At 39.2% G+C, this 20,774-nt stretch overlaps 1 protein-coding gene across 1 annotated transcript; it reads right to left on the bottom strand.

Annotated features, from left to right (window-relative positions):
* Positions 1-348: 348 nt before the first annotated feature.
* On the bottom strand, positions 349-19,817 carry LOC127797115 (pumilio homolog 2-like). The gene is made up of 9 exons (XM_052329675.1): positions 18,528-19,817; positions 14,083-15,659; positions 13,845-13,986; positions 13,614-13,721; positions 4,873-5,085; positions 4,681-4,791; positions 3,009-3,203; positions 928-1,102; positions 349-830 (listed from the first exon to the last, which is right to left on the bottom strand). Exons 1-9 carry the CDS (start codon positions 19,170-19,172, stop codon positions 784-786), a joined length of 3,213 nt encoding a protein of 1,070 aa, XP_052185635.1. The 5' UTR covers positions 19,173-19,817; the 3' UTR covers positions 349-783.
* Between the last annotated feature and the right edge of the window lie 957 nt (positions 19,818-20,774).

Here is a 20,774-nt window from a genome sequence, read left to right as displayed (position 1 = left end):
GCCAGCCGTCTCATACACAAACACTATTTTTAAAAAATATAGATTAGTGATCCACTGTTTAGTGACATAATTAGATTTCCATAATAGCATTTTGAACCCCTTTCACTTCTTAACCATGATCGCTATGGCTTGCCTTGGCCTGGCCACTCAATAAAAGAGGAACTAAAACTCATGAGACTTAAGTTGGTCTTCAGACTCACCGACGCCATCTACTCCAATTGGCTACCACGCAAACAAGAATTCTCCCGTGCAACCCGCATAAATTACAGCAACTACTTAAAAGTAAGCTAAGAAGAGACATGATTCATGCACCGCCTGTGAGAGAGAGAGAGAGAGAGAGAGAGAGACTAAACACTACAAAGGAAAGTTCTCAAATTACCACATATTTGAAAATTCGCAGCCCTGGCTAAACAAGAGCTCTCCATAATGGCAACATTTGTACAGTCACGTCGAAATGTAAACTACCTCTGAGAGTTATTTGTTCAAATTTTTTTTTTACAGCCTGGTATTGTCATTTAATCTCCTCCTCCTCCGCAGGGCAGGGGCATGCATGCGATCCTCGTCCCGTCGGCCTTTCAAGATGATAACTCTATGTATAAACAACCTTAAACTACACAATTTACAGTAGTAGTAGTGGTAGTAGAAGTTCTAATACAAGCAGCAAATTTTATTTTCAATCAGCTCTTGCCTTCTAAAGACAGATAGATAGACAGACAGAAGAGTGGAAAAGGGAAGAGAGGTAGCTCAAACTGCCTCAGTTAAGCTGTACAACAACTTTATTTTCTATGCCTTCGAAGCAGGCTGTGGAGACTGTGCAGCCATTCTCCTTTCTGCACAACAACAGAACAGTTCAATATAGAGTTAAAAATCAAGCTACACGTGCAAAGGAATCAAGTAATTGATTAGCCACGTTCAATGCTGGGTTACCTCCAGCTGCAACAAGCTTCTCAACACGAGCAACGATGTGCTTTCCATATGTGTACTTTTTTAGCGCATTCAGATGAACCTTGATTCGTGACAGGATCAGTTCGCGTTGTTGATCATTGCAAGTTTCCAGTACCTTTTGCACAACATAGTTTGCAAATTGATCTTTCATCATTGCCTGAATAGAAAATGTACCAAAAATATTAAGAACACTGAAGATAGATAGATATGCATAAGCCAGAAATCAACAGAAGGTTGTTGTCTATTGTCCAATCAGCTGTTGATTTAAACATATCAAGCTGGAATAAGGGTGAGAAAGGAAGGTTGACTAGTACTAATTGAGGGCGGGCTGGTAAGAAAGAGAGGTAAGGTGACTCTAGCTTAGTAACTTTATTCAATCTAAAAGATTGGCTAAGTGCCCTATCCGCCATGTTGCAAATAGGGGCATCCACCAAAGATGGCGGCACAACCCCACCCCCCGAAAAAAAAAAAAAAATGAAGTTTGCCTGTGGGGCATAAACTGACCATCAAATTTTCCGTCTGTTTATTCCTGTGTAATCTTTTGCAACAATAACACTCCATAATTTTGTCTACACCCTAATATAACCTAGAACAACTAAAACCCAGAGTCTAAGTAAAACGCTAATGCCATTTTCTTTTTCAATTAATCAAAATTAACTCATCAACAGTCAACACAAAGGTACACCATGGAACCTTTTCTCAAGTCTGTTGAGTCATTTCATTCATAACTGGTGCAAAAGAACATACTTATGCTCAGTCAATCCTCATGAACATTCTAGCACTGAAATATCACAATGAGCCATCAATCACTTTACCAAAAAAAATAAAAAGGAAACATGAGTAATAAGCTTTTATGTGTCAGAATGCATCTACTTAGATATTTTAAAATGGAAGCATTACACAACTAACATGTAAAAGATGAATTAAATATTCAGATCTCCCTCATTGGGAACCAAAAAGAAAAATAATACTTGAATAACTCTACAGGTAAGCTCTTTATATGTTGCAATTTTCAACTTTGACATCGAGATTGAGTGCGTGTTGGAGGAAAAGAGGATGTGGGGAGTGAGAAAATGGTAGTTTTACTGAACATGCATTCAGTAACCAAAATCAACTTTTCTTTTATTATAATTTTTCTTGCTGCCCTTTTTTAAAGGAAAAAAGTTTCACTGTTTTAAGAGTCTAGTTGAGCTTTTTCCTGGATGTATTTATCATCCTGGTTCATCAGCTTATTGCCTCAGCAGCCAGAGCCTCATAATATCTAGATTCTAGAATGGGTGCGATGTTTATCTTCCTCTCAACAAAATCAAAGTTACGGCCTATCATACAGAAGAAATATAATGATTGATAACAGTGATGATAACCGTCAAGGTCTACATAGCAGCAAGAACCCTCGCCCAAATTGCTAGGTTAAGTCTTAACTATTAGGTCCATAGAGATGAGCAATATACCAAGACCTCGCAAGTATAAGATTAAATCACGGCAAACTCCTCTTCTCTAGGTCTTGGCACCTCGCAAGACCAAAAATCTCATATCTCAATCTGAGCCCAGTTATTTCATACACTCTCCTGGCTGGCACCCACTTGGTAGTAGTCCTGAGTCTCCTGACTTGACTTTGATACCACTTGTAACCCCACAACCCTCACCAAAAACTCAAAAAGTGTTAGCTGAATATAACTTGTTTGAGTTCATGAGGCTAAGTAATATATCCAATATATCACCAGTAGATTACCTATTTGAAATTTGGGCATTATAGTCAAAGATGTACAAGTGTATGTTGAAATGCTAGGTATAATTGTAAGTCCAAGCCCATGCCTAAAATCATCTAGGATGCAAAAACATTTTATCAGTCCATCCGGAAGATTTAAGTATAAACTATAGCAAACTTCATGTTCAATATATGATACTTAGAAAAGGAGAATAACAACACAAGCGCAAGCCATATCAACTTCATAGCTCATCCCCAATGCAAATCAATTCAGGAAAGTTATAAGGCAAAATCAAGAAAACTAAAGAAATAAATGGTTGACAATATGGTAGCTGAAAAATAGTATCCGACCAACCTGTAAAGGTTCATTTTCATCGGTAGAGCCAAGCATCTCATTCACCAGCAGTTGACGTTCAACAGAACTGCCAAAAGTTAAACATTTCTCAACAACATTGGATGCAAACTTTTGCTGGCTCATTAGAACTATCTTCCCAGCTAATTCCTCAATTATTGCAGAACGCTCATGTGGCTTCCCATGCTCCAGCACATGCTGTTTGAAATAAATGCACGATGTCAGTGGACAAACAGCGATAAAAATACCATGATAGGCATCCCAGATAAAGAAAGCATTTCTTAAGTCCAATATAGAAAGTAGTGAAAGATGATCTGAGTGAAATTCAAATCTCTCTCTCATGCAAGCGTGCGCGCGCGCGCACACAAGATTAGGAGTTCTTCAGAAAATATATAATAAGAGGGCTCAAGCAGCATTTATAAACAGAAACCCCCCCCCCCCCCCCCCTCTCTCTCTCTCTCTCTCACACACACACACACACAAAAGTTTAGAACTTCTTCAGAAAATATATTAATAAGAGGACTCAAGCAGCATTGCCTACTCACATTCAAATATGCACAAAGATGAAGACTTACAACATCTTAAAGAATATGGGTGCTGTGACTTGCGACTACTGCAGAACTTAACCATAAGTTAACTTGATCAGAACATGGTTCCCCCATATTGGGAACTGGCTTCATCAATTTAATAAATGACAAAAGTAACAGGATATCAAAGCAGCCTGTTTTCCATGTATGTCCACCTCATGGACGAAAGAGATAAGAGTTCACAGCTACCTTCTACAACTTGTACTTCTAGATAGACCTCATTTGGCATGCTAAACATGATTTAATTATTTTTCAGGGGAGCAAATAGCGGTACCATGCCGTTCCATAAATTGAAGTAAAAGGAGCTGTTAACACTATAACACCATGGAACGAATGAATTTGAAATGTGGAATTCATTTATGAATGCAAATGAATTCTTATGTTTCGTATGGCACAACTTAAAATATGGAATTCAATTGAATTCCACAAAAACTTGTGTTTAGAATAAATCCAGAATTGAAGTTTCATTTACTCTTATTTCCTAAATACCCTTGATATAATAACCTTAATAAAGTTAAAAACAAAAACAAAACCAAAAAAACGAGTTCCAGAAAGGCAGACACCAACAATATTTATCTTTTGCTGACTCATTTTAACATTGATATATTTTGTTCACATGGAGGTTTCTATGTATATGATTATTATAATTATTATTATTTTTGGTTAGGATATAGATGCCATGAACATTAATAAATAAATAACTACAGGAATAACATCCCGCAAAACTCATCTCTTCTAATAATTATTTCAAACAACTTAAAACTAAAAATAACAAACAAAAAAAAAAAAGCTCAAGAGAGAGAGATGGGTGTGCAGGCAGAGGAAATGAGAGGATAGCAATGAATAGAGAGATGTTTCTGAGGAAGGGACTCTGCAAGGAAAAAGAAAAGGTCGCTGAGGGGCAGTTTTGTCTATAAAATTCATTTATTAAGTTTTGTGGAATTCACTCACTCCAAACAGGCTGAAAAATATGCAAGCATTCAATATGTGTATATATATAAATATTTTGAATTGGATTAAAATATTTTAGTATACATAAAGTGGCATATATGGACCTCAAGGAATTCTGCAAAACATTCTCAAAGTACCTGAACGACATAATTGCCATACTGATCTTGTGCCAGCATGCTAACAGATCCTAAAATTTCATCCATTACTTTACTCTGGGTCTTTGGGTCCCTGCAATGCTCCAATATTCTCTGTTCACATAAAATTCATTACAGGTCATTTCCCTTTCCTCTAATGCTCCAACATCTTAAAAACAATAGAACAGAAAATACCTGTACCACACGACACCCATAAGGATGAGTGGAAAGCGTCACAACATGATCAAAAAAAGTTGAAACAATGAACTGTATATGTTCCTCAGGAACACATTCAATGCACTTTTGTATAACATGATTCCCATTCTGATCACGCACACAGCGCATGATATGACCATCGAGTTCATCAACCATTTTAATTTTTTGGTCAAGATCAACTACTTCTATAGCCTGCACAGATAAACATGGAAAAGAGTGGGCAGGAGTCAATTAATGAGCAAATGTATAAAACTCCTAATCCAAATGCATAAACAATCAAAGAATTCTTTTTGATAATGTCGTGTACCTATGGGAACTTATTCTAATAAATGCATAGTAAGGGAGGCAGGTGTCATTACTAGAATTCTATACAAGATTGAATGCGGTAAGAGTGGCCATTCTACTGGCACCAACCGCTAGAAACCGAGTATATAAAGGTCGGCTCAATGCAATTGTAAGGAAGGATCGAACATTTTTGAATTGATTCCTATTCAAATTCTCCCCCTAATTCTATAATTCTCTCCCTCTCAATTCTTCTCTATTCCCTTTCTCGACTCTTTTAATTCCCGCCTAAACTCTCTTACTAGAAGAAACCCTGTCGGATCCAAGCGGATACGACAATTGGTATCAGGGCATTCGCTTTTGGCTCCCAAGGAATTGAAGACAATAGCAATGGAAAATGGAACTCGCATGAAGCAAATGGAACTACAGCTTCAGCAAGTGTCAGCTACGGTGATGGATGTCCAGGCTCGAGTTGGATCAATGGAAGAGTCATTAGGCTCGATGATCGATCGGAGATTGGAGGAGGTAACAAATCAGTTGCGTGGGGATATGCGCAACCAAATCAGAGAGGAGATGAGAGAGCAAAGCAATATGCAGTGTGATCAGATGCAGCAATTTATGTTCTCGAGTCAGGCTCAAGTGAGACTATCTCCAGATCTTCCTCCGAGAGAAAGATCGGATCCAATCTTGCCAGGAGTCGGTACGAACCGAAGAATGGTTGGCTCGTCAAAGGCGGAGGGTGATCCGACAATATTGGAAGACAGCAGAATGGGAAGGAGACCGGAAACTCAGGTGAATTTTAATTTTCCACTACCAAAATTAGAATTACCGGTGTTTGATGAGGCAAAACCTCCTTGGTAGTTACGCCAGTGTGAGAAACTATTTGGGATACACCAAGTGGCTAAAGACCAGAAGAGCAGCCTGGTAGTGGCATATTTGAACAACGTAGGGTGTTAAAAACCTAGTACTAATATAACTCAAGAAGCACTCAATGATCTCACTGCAATCAATCACAATACAAGATTTAATGACAGAAAATATAAATGACAGAATTGAAAAAATAGAAATGCAAACCAAAAAGCAGTACACCAGATTTACCCTGATTCATGCCATAAACATGGCACTACATTCAGCAATCCAAGAAGCGAACAATCCACTAAGAACGTAGAAAACATTACAAGAATATCCCTATCTCTCGCCACTCGAATACAATCCTCTAAAGAAGACTATAAGAACTATCTTATCACAACTCTCTTACTCCCTCTCACTGCACTCGGACACAAGAGAATGAGATGATGAATGATTGATGATCATATCTGACCTCCGCACCTTTCTATTTATAAACTAGAGAGGCGGAACTTCCTAAGGGAAATAATCAACTTACATAAAGTCTAAACTATCCTTATTAATTACAATTAGTTACATTTAGATCCTGTAAACTAACTACCACCGATCATCTCTATTCCTTCCTGATTTCTTTCCAAAATTCCAACACACTATTACTTTGGGCAAAACAATAACATAGGGGATGTGTGGTACCAAGGTTGGTCATGAGTGAGGGAAGATTGTAATTGGGAGGAGTTTGTCAAGGGAATATGTGAACAGTTCGAGGAGAAGAGAACCATGGACATCGTGGAGGAATTTAACAAGATGAAACAGAATGGTTCGGTGCAGGAGTACCAGCTCCGATTCGAGGAGCTAAAGTCCCAAATGCTGAGCCGCAATCCCTATTTGACCGAAGATTACTTCGTGTCAAGTTTTCTGAGCGGTTTGAACGAGGAGTTAAGGTCAGCAGTGAAGATGACCAAGCCTCGAACGATACAAGAAGCAGTAAATAATGCTTTGCTTCAAGAAATGAATGTAGAAGCAATAATGAAGGTGCAGAGGACCCAAGTGAGGGGACATGGATCAGTTCCAACCCCAACAATGGGAAGAGGTCCGATAAGAGAAATGTACAAAATGGGGTCAGTACCGAAGCTACCTGCATTGCCACCACCAACTAACGCGATGCAGCAAGGGGGAAGAGTGATGGAGCCAAAGAGGCCCCCGAGATTGTGTTACAGATGCGGAGATAAGTACTACCTTGGGCATCGCTATGGAAGACAATTGCTACTATTGGAAGGAGGTGAAGTGGAGGATGATACGGGGGAGGATAATTTTGTGGTCGGAGAAGAGGAGGACAATGACACCATTTCTCTCCATGCTATAAAAGGGGTGGCTAGCAGTAAAATAATCAAGGTGGAAGGGAAGGGTAACGGAGGGGTCACTCATGGTGTTGATTGACAGTGGAAGTACGCATAGCTTCATCGACGAGGGAACCACAAGGAAGATGAAGTGTGAGTTATCCAACACTCAACCATTGGCGGTGACAGTGGCTAACAGAAGTCGAGTGTTGAGTAAGTTGGCATGTATGGGGTTTTGTTGGACAATGCAAGGGGAATCCTTCGAAGCTGATCTTAGATTACTAAAATTGGGAGGCTGGCAAATAGTATTGGGAGTAGACTGGATGAGAGAGGTCAATCCCATCAGCTTCAATTTTAACAAAATGGAGGTTACATTGGCTAGGGGAGACAGGAGAATTACGTTGCAAGGAAATGTTGAGACGGGGGTGTGCAAGTTGATCAAAGAAAGAAGGTTGCACAAGTTACTAAAGTGCAAGATGTCCTAGGTGGCACAACTCTTTACCATTGAGGCCTACGTTGATCAGGAAGAACAAGGAGGCCGATGTTTGATGGGCGACAATATCCCAACGACCAACCAATGGCAGGTACATGAATTGTCTTCTCTTGATGCACTACTTATTGAGTTTGGGGACTTATTTGCAGAACCTAACAGCCTATCCCCTAAAAGACCCTTTGATCACACAATTCCCCTACAGCCAAATACAGAACCCATCAATATTCGATCATATAGGTACCCTCCTAAACTAAAAACTGAGATTGAAACCCTGGTCAAAGAAATGCTCGATCAATCCTTGATCCGACCTAGCAGAAGCCCTTTTACATCTCCCGTCCTTCTAATTTAAAAAAAGGATGGAACCTGGCACTTCTGTATTGATTACCGCCGGCTCAACAGCATCACCATTAAAAATAAATTCCCTATCCCTATCATTGAAGACCTACTCGATGAACTAACTAATGCCTCGATATTTTCTAAACTTGACAAAGGTCCGGATATCACCAAATTCGAATGAACCCCACTGACATTCCTAAGACCGCTTTTAAAACTCACCATGGGCATTATGAATTCACCGTAATGCCTTTCGGTTTAACCAATGCTTCCGCAACCTTCCAAGCCCTTATGAATCATATCTTTGAACCCTACATCCGCAAATTTGTTTTGGTATTCTTTGATGATATCTTAATCTATAGCCCCTCTTTCACTAAACACCTAGAGCACCTTAGAACAGCATTTCAAGTCCTTAGACACAATCGGCTATGCATCAAAAAGTCCAAATGTGCCTTTGCTCAGATGCAGGTGGAGTACCCAGACTATGTGATCTCTAGTGCTGGAGTTAGCACTGATCCTAAGAAAATATCAGCAATGTTATCATGGCCTAAACCAGGGAATGTTAGATCACTAAGGGGATTCTTGGGTTTAATCGGTTATTATAGGCGGTTCGTAAGGAATTATGGAGTAATAAGCAAGCCCTTAACTGATCTATTGAAGGACGGCTTTAAGTGGAGTGAAAAGGCAAAAGTTGTATTTGGAAATCTTAAACAGGCCATGAGTGAGGTGCTTATACTCGACATTCCTAACTTCAACAAACCATTTACCTTAGAGACGAATGCGAGTGGCACAGGTGCGGGGGTTGCTCTATCTCAGGATAGGCGACCTTTGGCTTTTATGAGCCAGGCCTTAGCTCCAAGGCATCAAGGGCTAAGTACGTATGATAAGGAACTACTGGCAGTCCTTATGGCAATTGAAAAATGGAGGCATTACTTGGAGGTTGGACAGTGTATCATAAGAACTGATCACGAAAGCCTCAAATTTCTGACTCACCAGAAGTTGAACACCAATTTGTAGAGAAAGGGAATGACAAAGTTGATGGGGTTGGAGTTTGTGATTCAATACAGAAAAAACAAAGAGAATGTGGCGGACGACGCGTTATCCCGATGCCATGAGGACGGGCAGTGTGCAGCCACATCTGTGTTGTTACCTGATTGGTACCAAGAAGTAACAGGTAGTTATGACAAGGGATTGTGAACAAAGGAGTTAATGGAACAACTGAGCATAGACAACAACAGCAAGCAAGGTTACACCCTCAATAACGGCCTCATTCGATACTAGGGACGACTGGTGATAGGAGACTGTGAGGCACTGAAGGGAAGGATACTACAAACTATGCACGACTCACCCTTAGGGGGACATTCTGGGATTCAAAATACATATAGAAAAGTGAAGAAGATATTCTTTTGGCCAGGATTAAAGAAATCGGTGATGGAATACATACTCAAGTGTGACATTTGCAAAAGGTGCAAGCATGAATTAGTGGCTAAACTAGGTCTTTTACAAGCACTGGAAGTACCTGATCGGGCCTGGGCTAACATTACAATGGATTTTGTAGAAGGGTTACCACACTCAGAAGGGAAGAATTGTGTGTTGGCCGTGGTAGACAAGTTGACTAAATACAACCACTTCCTTAGTCTTGCCCATCCCTTCATAGCACCAGAAGTAGCCAAAGAATTCTTGGATCATGTAGTGAAGCTGCACGGGGTACCTCAGTCTATAATCTCATATACGAATAAAGTGTTTACTAGTTTATTTTGGCAAGAGTTGTTCAAAGCATTGGGTTCCAAGCTTCTTATGTTAACAGCTTATCATCCCGAGACTGATGGCCAATCGGAGAAAGTCAACCAATGCTTGGAGGCCTGCCTCAGATATTTTTGTTTTGCACAACCTAAAAGATGGAATAAATGGTTGTCCCTAGCACAATGGTGGTATAATTCCAACCACCATCGATCCATAGGGATGACGCCATTTGAGGCCTTATACGGCTACAAGCCCAACTTAGTATGGATGGGCCGAGAGCCAACTTCAGTGACAAATGTGGACTCCTACCTACAACACTGGCAGAATATCTTACAAATTCTTAAAACGGAATTGGCTCAGGCACAGAACCGAACAAAGTAGATGGCAAATAAGAAAAGGAGTGAAAGAGAGTTAAAGGTAGGAGAAGAAGTGTACCTCAAACTCAGCCAGCCCCAACTCAAGTCCATCTCAAAGCAAAAGGTGACTAAGCTTAGTCCAAAATTTTACGGACCTTACCCCATCACAGAACGGGTGGAACCAATAGCCTACATATTACAACTACCCGAAGGAACCCAAGTCCACCCCGTGTTCCATGTGTCCTTTCTCAGAAAAGCTACCGGAATTCAGGCCGCCAACCAGCCCCTACTAGTACCCCTCCGGGCATAGTTCTGAAAGGCGCGAGGCGCAAAGGGTCTTGGAGCTTGAAGCGCGAGGCGCACGAGACGAGGCGCGCCTTTGCGAAGTGAGGCGCACCTTTTAGAAAAAAACTCAAAATTTTGTAAAATCATAAAAAACTATCAAATTATCAATAATAACACATGTATATCATTAATGATTCATTATCTTCAAATTCTAAACTAACATCATCAAAGTTGATTCATTCATCATCATGCAAATTCTAAACTAGAAACATCATCAAAGTTCAAACTTAAAGTCTCAAACTCAAACAAGTACCAATCATCATGTAAAGTTCTAAATAAATATATAAACACTACAAGTCCACAATCAAGAAAAATTTTTCATTTTGAAAAATACTATTTTTCTAAGTCTGGAAGATTAGCGCATTATAAGGAGACATATAAGAAAATGTTTTCATTTTGAAAAACTATCTCCCGGTATTTTGATAGCTAATATTCATTGTTGTTAAAATGAATTTTTCAAGAAATAGTAGGTATGTATTTTGGGGGTAGTAAAATCGCTAAATCCCGAGTTTGTACTAAAACCAAAATTCTATTTTCTTATTGTTATGAATTTTGATTTTTTAGATATTTTTATTGAATCCAAATGGGGGATACTTTCTTATTTACATTTATGTATTAAAGTAAATAATATTTTACCTTCCATTTACTTAAACTAAAGAAATGTAAATAAGTTGTATGTTGTAATATACATATACTGGAACTAAGAAGAGGGGAGGAATTGGGCTGCCCAAGTTTTAAATTAAAAGTAGTTTCATGAGGCGCGCGTAGGCGTGTCTCTCGCCTCTACACCTCACTGTGCAAGGCAAGAGCCTCATTGAAATCGCCTCACCTCAGCCCAAGCGAGGTGCAGAACTAGCGCCTTGCGCCTAAGCGCGCCTTTAACAACTATGCCTCCGGGAACCAGAGCTAGCAGTTCAACCAGTCGCTGTTATAGACAAGAGGGTAATCTTTCAACAAGGGGCCCCTATCACTCAAGTGCTAGTCCAATGGTCTACACTACACCTGGACAATAGTACGTGGAAATACCTCCCATTATTTGTCCACCAATTTCCCAATGCAGCCAGCTTGCTTACCATTCTTAGGGACAAGAATTAATTCAAGGGAAGGGGAGTTGTCGTGTACCTAGGGGAACTTACTATAATAAATGCGTAGTAAGGGAGGCGGGTGTCATTACTAGAATTCTATACAAGATTGAATGCGGTAATAGTGGCCATTCTGCTGGCGCCAACCATTAGGAACCGAGTGTATAAAGCTCGGCCCAATGCAATTGTAAGGATCGAACATTTTTGAATTGATTCCTATTCAAATTCTCCCCCTAATTCTACAATTCTCTCCCTCTCAATTCTTCTCTATTCCCTTTCCCGACTCTCTTAATTCCCGCCTAAAATCTCTTACTAGAAGAAACCCTGTCGGATCCAAGCGGATACGACAGATAATTCCTCAACATTCTAAGAGTTGCTCTTTACGTATTGAAGCAGCCACAAAAGATAACCATCTTAATTCTGTACTGTACAATTATCAACACTTATCATACCTACTTTGTTGATCAAAGAAGGAGATTCCAAGAATGCCAAGAAGAGCATCAAAATACTTGGAGAAAAAATCAAATATGATAATGAACCTTATGCCAAATAAGTAATCAATTGGAGATGCATTATCAACAGCCCAAGGACAAATTACATGAACCATCCCTTGCCTATAGCACACTCCCTATTTTAGGTCAAATAATCCTCTCCCAACAATAAGAGGAGCCATAATCTCAATTAAACGCCAAGATAAGATGCTCTTGTCTTTCTTATTATCATTTCATGATGGTTTTCCTCATTCCCAACCAATACCTTTAAATTGATGTTGTCTCTTCACAAGGTCCTTATTGATCTTCATTGAACATATTTAGACCATCTTAATCAATTTTCTTCACTTTATGTTCAAAAAATATAACCTTTGTTCATCTAACAAATTTGTATGCCCCCAACCTTTCCCCTCCCATTTTTTTATAATTTTATTACATTTATCTCAACTATATTCACTTTGCTAATATGTTTGTTGACTGTTAACATTTTAAACCCAAAGGCATTTCTTACAGTTGTCATAAAAAAAAAATAAATAAACCCTTTCAATCTCAAAATCATGTGTTGATAAACTCGAAGGTTTTTCCTTTCTCTTAGTCCATCTTGCCTGAAGTCTAAAACTCCTCCATCCTTATATATCATTGCGCCAATGCTTCAAAGTTATCCAAAACATAGCTAGAGACATTCCTTTCATGAACTTGATGATTACGTTAATAATCTTTAATAGAAGAAATGAATTAGAGACCAGGCAAAAAAAAAAAAAAGCAAAAGAAAAAGAAATGTATTAGAGAAAGTAAGGAGTACATATCATGCCGGTGATACATGCACATCACCAGTTTTTATATGCGGCATCATTCACTTTTGCATATTTTTCCTTTATTTGTTTATGTTGCTTAGAGAAATTGTACGTGACGCCCACTTAAGCACTTTCCCACAGCATAGATATCAATATTGTGCTCTTATAAAGTTAATTCCTTTGCTTTATAACTAATGCAGTTTTGAATTGGTTTAATTTCTAATACCATGGGGCTAATGTTCAAGTATAAGTCTCAGCAGTAGTAAGAATAATTTGCTCAACATTATCACAAATTATAGCAATTAATCTTGGGATGTGATAATAAATTAACATAACTAAATATAAATGTCATGGCACATTAGATGAAAACTACACAAAAGAGCAGATTGCAAGTTCAATTACAAAATATGCAAAATGATCAGCAACCCAGGTTGCTACCTGACCAATTCAAAGAAAATGGAAAAAGATATTGTGAAGCATTTAAAGAACTGCCAAAGCCACATACATGATTACGCACCAAATATAATGATAGAAGCCCATGAAAGGAAGGATCTAGCCATAAAAACATACCAGCCATATAGAAACAACTAAATATAGCATGCCCGAAAATTATGTTACCTTCTGGATCACCCGACAACCATACATTTGAAGGCTAAGTGTTAGCACATGCCCAAAAAGCTTGCTAGCTAGTTCTCTTCTCTGGGATGCAATTCCATGCTCGAAAAACTGAAATTAAATACCAGCACCCAGTTACAGAAAATGCAGCAAGCAATATAAAATCACAACCCTATCTGGTGGATGCACATGTTATAAGTATTAGCTGGCAAACAAAGAAGGTTCGTTTAGTACCTTTTGAATCACATAATTACCAAACACATCAGTCATCAACGTAAGAGCTTGGGGAATTATTTCCTCAAAAACCATGTTTTTTTCCTCTGTTGTTGCTGTTTCAAGCTTTTGCTGGATGAACCGACTCCCATATTGATCCGCACTGATAATATAAGGCATTTGAAGGTGATTATATAAATTCAAGATGGAGCACATTCAAAATAGTAGTTGGTCTGAAAAGATCATGAGCCGTACATACCTGAACTCAACAACATGTCCAGCAATCTCTGAGAGTTCAAAACACTTGGTTTTATTGCTCTTGAATTCATCCAGCAAAGAGGAAGAAAAGTTATCTTCAACAGTAAGACCAGCCCGTAAGTGCCAGGTTCCCATTCCACCCCCAGGCAAGTTTCTCATCACAGAAGGGTATCGCATATTGAGTTCACCATGCCTCATAGGACTTCCAGGTCCAGCAGGTGAGCCTGGAATAACAGGACTAGCCAAGGGACTTCCAGGATATGATAAACCAACACCATATGCAGAAGTTCCATATAAACCATGGTGATTAGAAACACTCGACTTTGTGCCAATTGGAACACCATATTGTGACTTCTGAGGCGATATCAAAGAGCCCAGATAAGCTTTTTGAAGTAAATCCACATATGAGTTCCCCAAGTAAGTCCCATCCATAGAAGGGTCACTAAGGGCTGCAGTCTGAGCGGCAGCATACTCAGCAGTCCTCAAGTATTGATGATACATTGGATCCAGAATAGGACTCTGAAGGGGACTCCCAGCCATCTGGTTCCCAGGTCTGTGGAAATTGTGTGATTCTAATGCTCCAGGGTTTAGATTTAATCCAGAAGGAAAACCTCCCCCATATACCCCTGAATCCATGCCAGGGGCACCCATAGCTGATGCGGTAGCAACATTTTCAAATAAAGGTGGTAGATTAGAAGTGCCAAGATGACCAGCCATGGCAGACGGCATTGCTGAATTTATGGGGTACCCACCTAAACCATAGCTCAAAAGTGAACTAGCATTATCCTTATGCTGATAATGAGAAGGTAGAGTTCCTTTACTGTTAAAAGTAGCAGTCTGGGATCCTTTTACATATGATTTATTGGGAGAAGAAGCAGTTCTATGCAGATCAACTTGCCTATCTGAAACTATGGAAGAGTTAGTAAGGTCTGATCCAACCCCATTGCTCTTGCTTGAATCTAAATGTGACATTTTGGCTGACTGCTCAGAAGAAAGCATATGAAAGTGCCCAGATTCAGGTTTCTTCATGAATGGGTGCTGCTTGGCACTATTCTGGCCATTTTGCAAATTGGAGGCATAATTCTTCTGATCATCCACACCCTGTTCAATATGAAGTGGCAAATGGTTCTCAACATCTATCACACCATTTGAAAGGTTCATGCCAGACAAAGCAGTGACCAAATCTGCAGATTCAGTAATGGTAGCTGAGACGCCGTTGAATGAGTTTGGACTGTTAATGCCTCTCTTCACAGAACTGCTTGCTCTCTCTCCACCAATTGGAGGAAGGCAAGGACTAGTAGCCCTAGCAATGAGTTGGGGATCAGGGGTGGTGCTTCGAGACAAGGAAGCACCTAAAGCAGCAGCATAGGAGTATGATGTGGGTGGACCAACATTTTGGATAGCAGATGAGCTCTGAACATTTAGAGACGGTTGCTTGGTATCTTTAGATCCTAGTTCACTACCCAAATTAGACAGCTCGGCTTCAGCAGAACCTAAGGTCTCGCTGTTTTCGAAAGCATTACGGCTGGTGGGTCGGGAAGGAATCCCAGATGCAGGAGTTGTACGCCCCAAATCATCCTGCAAAAACATCAGATTCCAAATTCACAAGAAACCGTTCAGAACAGAACATAAATTTTGTGGCTTTCCTTATATTTAAGGGAAGCAAGGGTCAAAGTTAGTAAAGCAATTGGGGAAAAAAAAGAAACTTGAACTCGGTACATAACAGAAATCATAAATTTGTCAGGAAGGCTCAGTTTCAACATTGACAAGTACCTGGGCAGAACTGGTCAAATAGGAGGCTAGACTGACCTGACATGCTGTTTCAATTTTTATATAGTCTTGGCTAGACCAGATAAAGCCAGACCATGTCAGGATTATTGGGTCAACATATGGATCAAAATGGAGCAAACAAAATAAATCTTGATTTTTAGGAACTAGATCACCAGTGGAAACCATGCTAAAAGTTCATCTCCCCATAAAACATACTTGTTAGCTTACTAAAAGTTCAAATTCAAGATGAGGTATAAAAAACAGTAACTAAGTTCACGGACTCAGGAAACTTCTTCTTACCGCTTTAGATCTAAACCTCCCAAGACTACACTAAAATCAAAGGGTTTCAATGAAGTTTGCAAATAAAGAAATGCAGAGAAGTAACATAATGCTCAATTAAAAGTAATAAAATATTGGCCTGGCTGCCCATCACCTCAACCCAAATCCGAGTAAAATTGGGGTCTGGTAGAGTATTTTCAAGCTGTTCCTAACCAAAGAATGAATATATTGCATGGATCATCGGAAGAGTTAGAATGAATAAGGTTCACTAGTTCAGCCTGTAGTCCTAGGCCCCAGAAGTGTCTGTTATTACGATCCATCCATGGTGAGCGCCAGCCAAATGCTAGATTAAACAAAAGTAAATCAGTTACGAAGCAACAAACAACATGTGCCAATGAAAAAAATATGAATTTTGTTTCCAGAAGACTCTGCACTAGGAAACCAAAATGGCTCTGAAGGACTACCAACCTAAGCTAAGGATGTTGCAATTCTGATCAACCAACTGTGCATGAAAAGGTCTTTCATGCTTAGACACAATATTTGATTCATCCAAGCTAGAAATCTCAGAGACACTGAACTGGACGTGCTAGACAATATTTTACTAGATGAGTTGCTAGGCACGCTAATGGCCATGTCTTTTTTTATTAGCCATGGTCACATATAGCTCAAAGGAATCAATCTTAACTAACATACAAGAAGGGTATTACAACCCACACTTGCTGTCAAGTAGGATACAATGACGAGTTGGTGACAACTTTAGTCAGGACAAGGAAGAGTTGGTTGATATTGCGAGCCAGCAAAAGGACGAAAAGGACTCTCAAAATGATATTGGATGATATTGATGGAGCTAAAAGGACTTTGGAATCTCTCTATTTGCTAGAACATGTTATAAAACAATTATCTGATGTTGGACCATTCTGTCTTAGTAAGGACTGTAAGCAATGGGAAAACTTAAACAAAGACCACTTCTGGTTTCTTAAATCTATTACGGAAAGAAAAAAAAGAATTGCACCTCTTCTAGATGCGGAAATAAAAAATGAAGACCAACTACAAATGTTAAATGCAATGTGAAAAGGATAAGAATTTTTCTTCCAAGTTGACATGAGAGATAAAGTCAAACTGATCATAAATAATTTAGTAAATTTAATGCTTTCAAAAAAACAAACAGGAAATCTCAGTAAAAATATTAGGCATCACTAGTTTTCACACATCTTTTATTCCACTGTTACGGATTCTTGAATCATTAAGCAAACAATGAATGCTGCATGGTATCTAAAGATGTCAACATGAAGGGTTGGAGTGACAAATACATTGAAAATTTTACTCAATCTCTCCTGCAACTACTGACAATCCTATCAGGTCCACCATCCTCAAAGTCATCATTGAGATGCCTTGGTATGTTGTGTATCCAAATGCTAATATATGAGACAAATTACAGTGAGTTGTAAATAGGGAGAAGCACAAACTGTTGCATGTCAAACTGATGAACAGGCATTTAGAACAATGGGCAGCAAGAACCCTATGGCAGAATTTGTGTGGAACTCATAACACACATTTTTTGTTCTTCTAAAACTTCTAACTTACAGTGAAAATGATTAACATGAAATTGACATAGCAAGAAGAAGAAAAAAGATGAATTCTATAGGCATTTAAAAGTTTACAACAACCAGCTTTCATATTTGACAGAATAGATTTATTATGCAGGCTTCCACGGTCAGTTATAATACAGTGTGTCTAGACACAACTCAATTCAGTAAACCAATAATCAGAAACATTTGGGGTCCACAAAATGGATTAATCATCTCTAGTTGACAATGTCCAACCCAATTAGGAACACTAACAATCCATGTTAAATCCCGTGATATAAGTTACAAGAAGATATCCTATCTACCCAACCTCCTCCATTCTCTGAAACTTGAAAAAAGTTGTGCCAAAAATAAAAAATTCCCATAGTATGCTAGCCCCCAACTCAAACCAGGATATAAAAGCCAAAACTCATATTTTACCAAATCATCATCAATACAGAAACATCCAAATTATCAGTAACAGACAAAATTTAACTGTACCAGCCAAAAGGAGGAATAAGCCATCGATTTCTCTCTCTCTCTCTCTCTGACATGTGCTAAAGTTGGACTGGAGTTTCAATTGACTCCATGTGATAAAAAGATACAAATCAATGCACGTCAAATATTAAGGGAATCGATGATGCTCAATATTTGATTGGACATAAAATTCTTGGCACCAAAACTATCATCAGCTGAAAGGCAGACGATCTAAAAAATAACTACCAAAACAGTATGATGGTTACAGGTGGAGTTAAACACATGAAATTGAAATACAAGCTTGTAAAATAGAATAAGCAAACAAAAGCTCAAGGACACTAAACCAGGGAATCACCTGAAATATTTCGGCAAGGCTCTTTTGCTTCCCACCAAGACCTAAACCAGGTAAGCCAATCAGCCCATCACCATCCCAGTCTGCTGAAACGTGGACTTTCTCCAACTCAGTCTCACTCTCTCCTTTTTTGGATCTAAACCCCGGTGGCATCGAGTACAATGATCTCCCGCCACCAACACTATCATTCCTATTCAATTTCCTTCTGTCGCCAATCCCACCCACCGTGGAACTCCCTCCTTGCAACCTCTGAGCAAACCGCCAATCCTCCTTTGATAGCAGAGGCGGTGGCAGCCTAGGGTTCAAATTCACATTAGAATAATAATAGGATAAATAAGCAGGGTCAGCCCTAAGCTCTTCCTCAGACGTAAACCCATTACCGCCCTTACTGTTGGCAAACCCCGAAAAGTCGGTGCCGCCCCCACCGCCATCGCCACCGCGGTTGAAGAAGCCACCAACCGCACTCAATGAACCCTCAACAGTTGGAGGAGCTGACCCACTTCTGTACAAATTGAGCTCCTTTTCGAGATCATCGGCGTCTTGCTGCCGCTGCTCTTGCAGCAACAAGCTGATTTCTTTCTCCAATTCATCTCCAAACGATCCTTCGTTACCGCCAAGCATTGGTCTCCTTCCAAATTCAGACAGCATCTTAACAGCCTCCCAATTAACCACTCGTTCCCCACGATAACCTAAAATCCTAGAAAAAAAAAAAACCTACAAATCCTAAATTTCTAATCTAAACACCTAGAAGCCATGATTTACATCATAAAAAATCCAATCTTTGGGCGTTAGAACTCTCAAAGAGCCTTGCACCCGTACGAATGATCCAAAACTGGACAATCGAACCCAAAAGGGAAACAGAGATTCGATTACCAAACTCGAAACAGCACAAAAGAAGGAAGAGGAGCAAGAAATTTTCCTCGGCAAATAGAAAGAAGAGTTGGAGCTAAACAAGAGCCGAGAGGGAGGAGAGATCAAGAGAGCTTATTGGGGGGTGGGGAGAAGCTGACGGCTCTGATCAACATAGGCGGCGAATTTGGTTTCTTACACAGAACCCTGATTAGGGTTTTGATATTCACCTATCTACAGACAGAGGTGGTTAAATACATACAGCAACTGAGTTCGTTTCCATTTTCAGGAATTTTGGGGGAAAAAATACTTTTGCGCTTTTGGAAAGTGCGTTAACTGTGGTAAAAATAAATAAATTTCCCGAATTATATGGAAGCTGATTGACCAAGTGATAAACAACAACTGATATCATATGCAGTGAGTTAGAGTTAGAGAGAGAGAGAGAGAGAGAGAGAGATTTACTAAGAAGAGGGACAGATGGAGGCGAAGAATATTAGGGCAACACGTAGACGGTTTAGATTTGGAGAGAGCATGGAATTAGGCTTTCGTTTTAAGGCACTGTGCCTAAAAGTGGGCAATTAGCTGCTTACCTCCTCCTCCTACCTCTACCCTTTATTTAAATTTCTCCAATTCCTTTCTCTTTTATTTTTTTCTCTTATTTGTACATTCTTTTCTTTCTTTCTTTTTTTTTTTGCTTTCTTTCCATTGTTTAATGGAATTCTTTACTCTACTTTTATTTTATTTGGCAAGGCAATAGACATTCGATAACTTGGGGGGGCGCTGTCCCTTGCTCTTGCTCTTGAAAATTATTTTTAAATTCAAAAATAAACACATCCATAAAATAAGTCTATTGAACTAATTTTAATTCCAGTGATTTACGAAAATTATTCTTATACAAAAATAAGAATTTTTGCATAACATAATTATTTTTACAAGCAAATCTTTCTTCTTGATGCCAACATTAAATTCAGGCTAATTTTTTTACATAATAAATGAGGTTCTCCCTACATAAACTCAAGTTTAGAAAAATAGAGTGACAATGTAAATGGATGATGGAGGCGACGATGAAGACGGTAACAATGCTTAGAAGAATTGACAATAGAAGAGATGAGTGATTATGAGAATAGTAAAAAAGGATGGTGTTTTCAATGATAAGAATGGCAAGAATGAGGTGTGAAGATTAGGGAGGTAGATGGCAAAGACAACGAGAATGGTGAAAAAGGATGGAGATGATGATGAGAATGATAAGAAAGATGTGATGACAAAGAAAGAGACAAATTGTAAAGGTGATAGTGGTGACATTGATAGCTAAGAGTGATGTTAGAGACAGCACCAACGACGAGGACAAATGGTGAAGGCAACTGAGATAACCTAGCGTTAACAAATTGACAAATGAAGAAG

Source organism: Diospyros lotus, chromosome 3 (assembly GCF_014633365.1).
Source record: "Diospyros lotus cultivar Yz01 chromosome 3, ASM1463336v1, whole genome shotgun sequence".
Lineage (NCBI taxonomy): Eukaryota > Viridiplantae > Streptophyta > Magnoliopsida > Ericales > Ebenaceae > Diospyros > Diospyros lotus.
This window is presented reverse-complemented; position numbering and strand designations above follow the sequence as displayed.

What these genes read in the sequence shown, in the direction of transcription:
- LOC127797115 (XM_052329675.1), bottom strand. Translation starts at nt 19,172, where the DNA reads ATGCTGTCTGAATTTGGAAGGAGACCAATGCTTGGCGGTAACGAAGGA. An exon ending in GTTGTCGGGTGATCCAGAAG is followed by an intron (nt 5,086 to 13,613) that starts GTAACATAATTT and finishes TTATCTGTGCAG; the next exon opens with GCTATAGAAGTAGTTGATCT. An exon ending in ATGAAAATGAACCTTTACAG is followed by an intron (nt 1,103 to 3,008) that starts GTTGGTCGGATA and finishes TTTTCTATTCAG; the next exon opens with GCAATGATGAAAGATCAATT.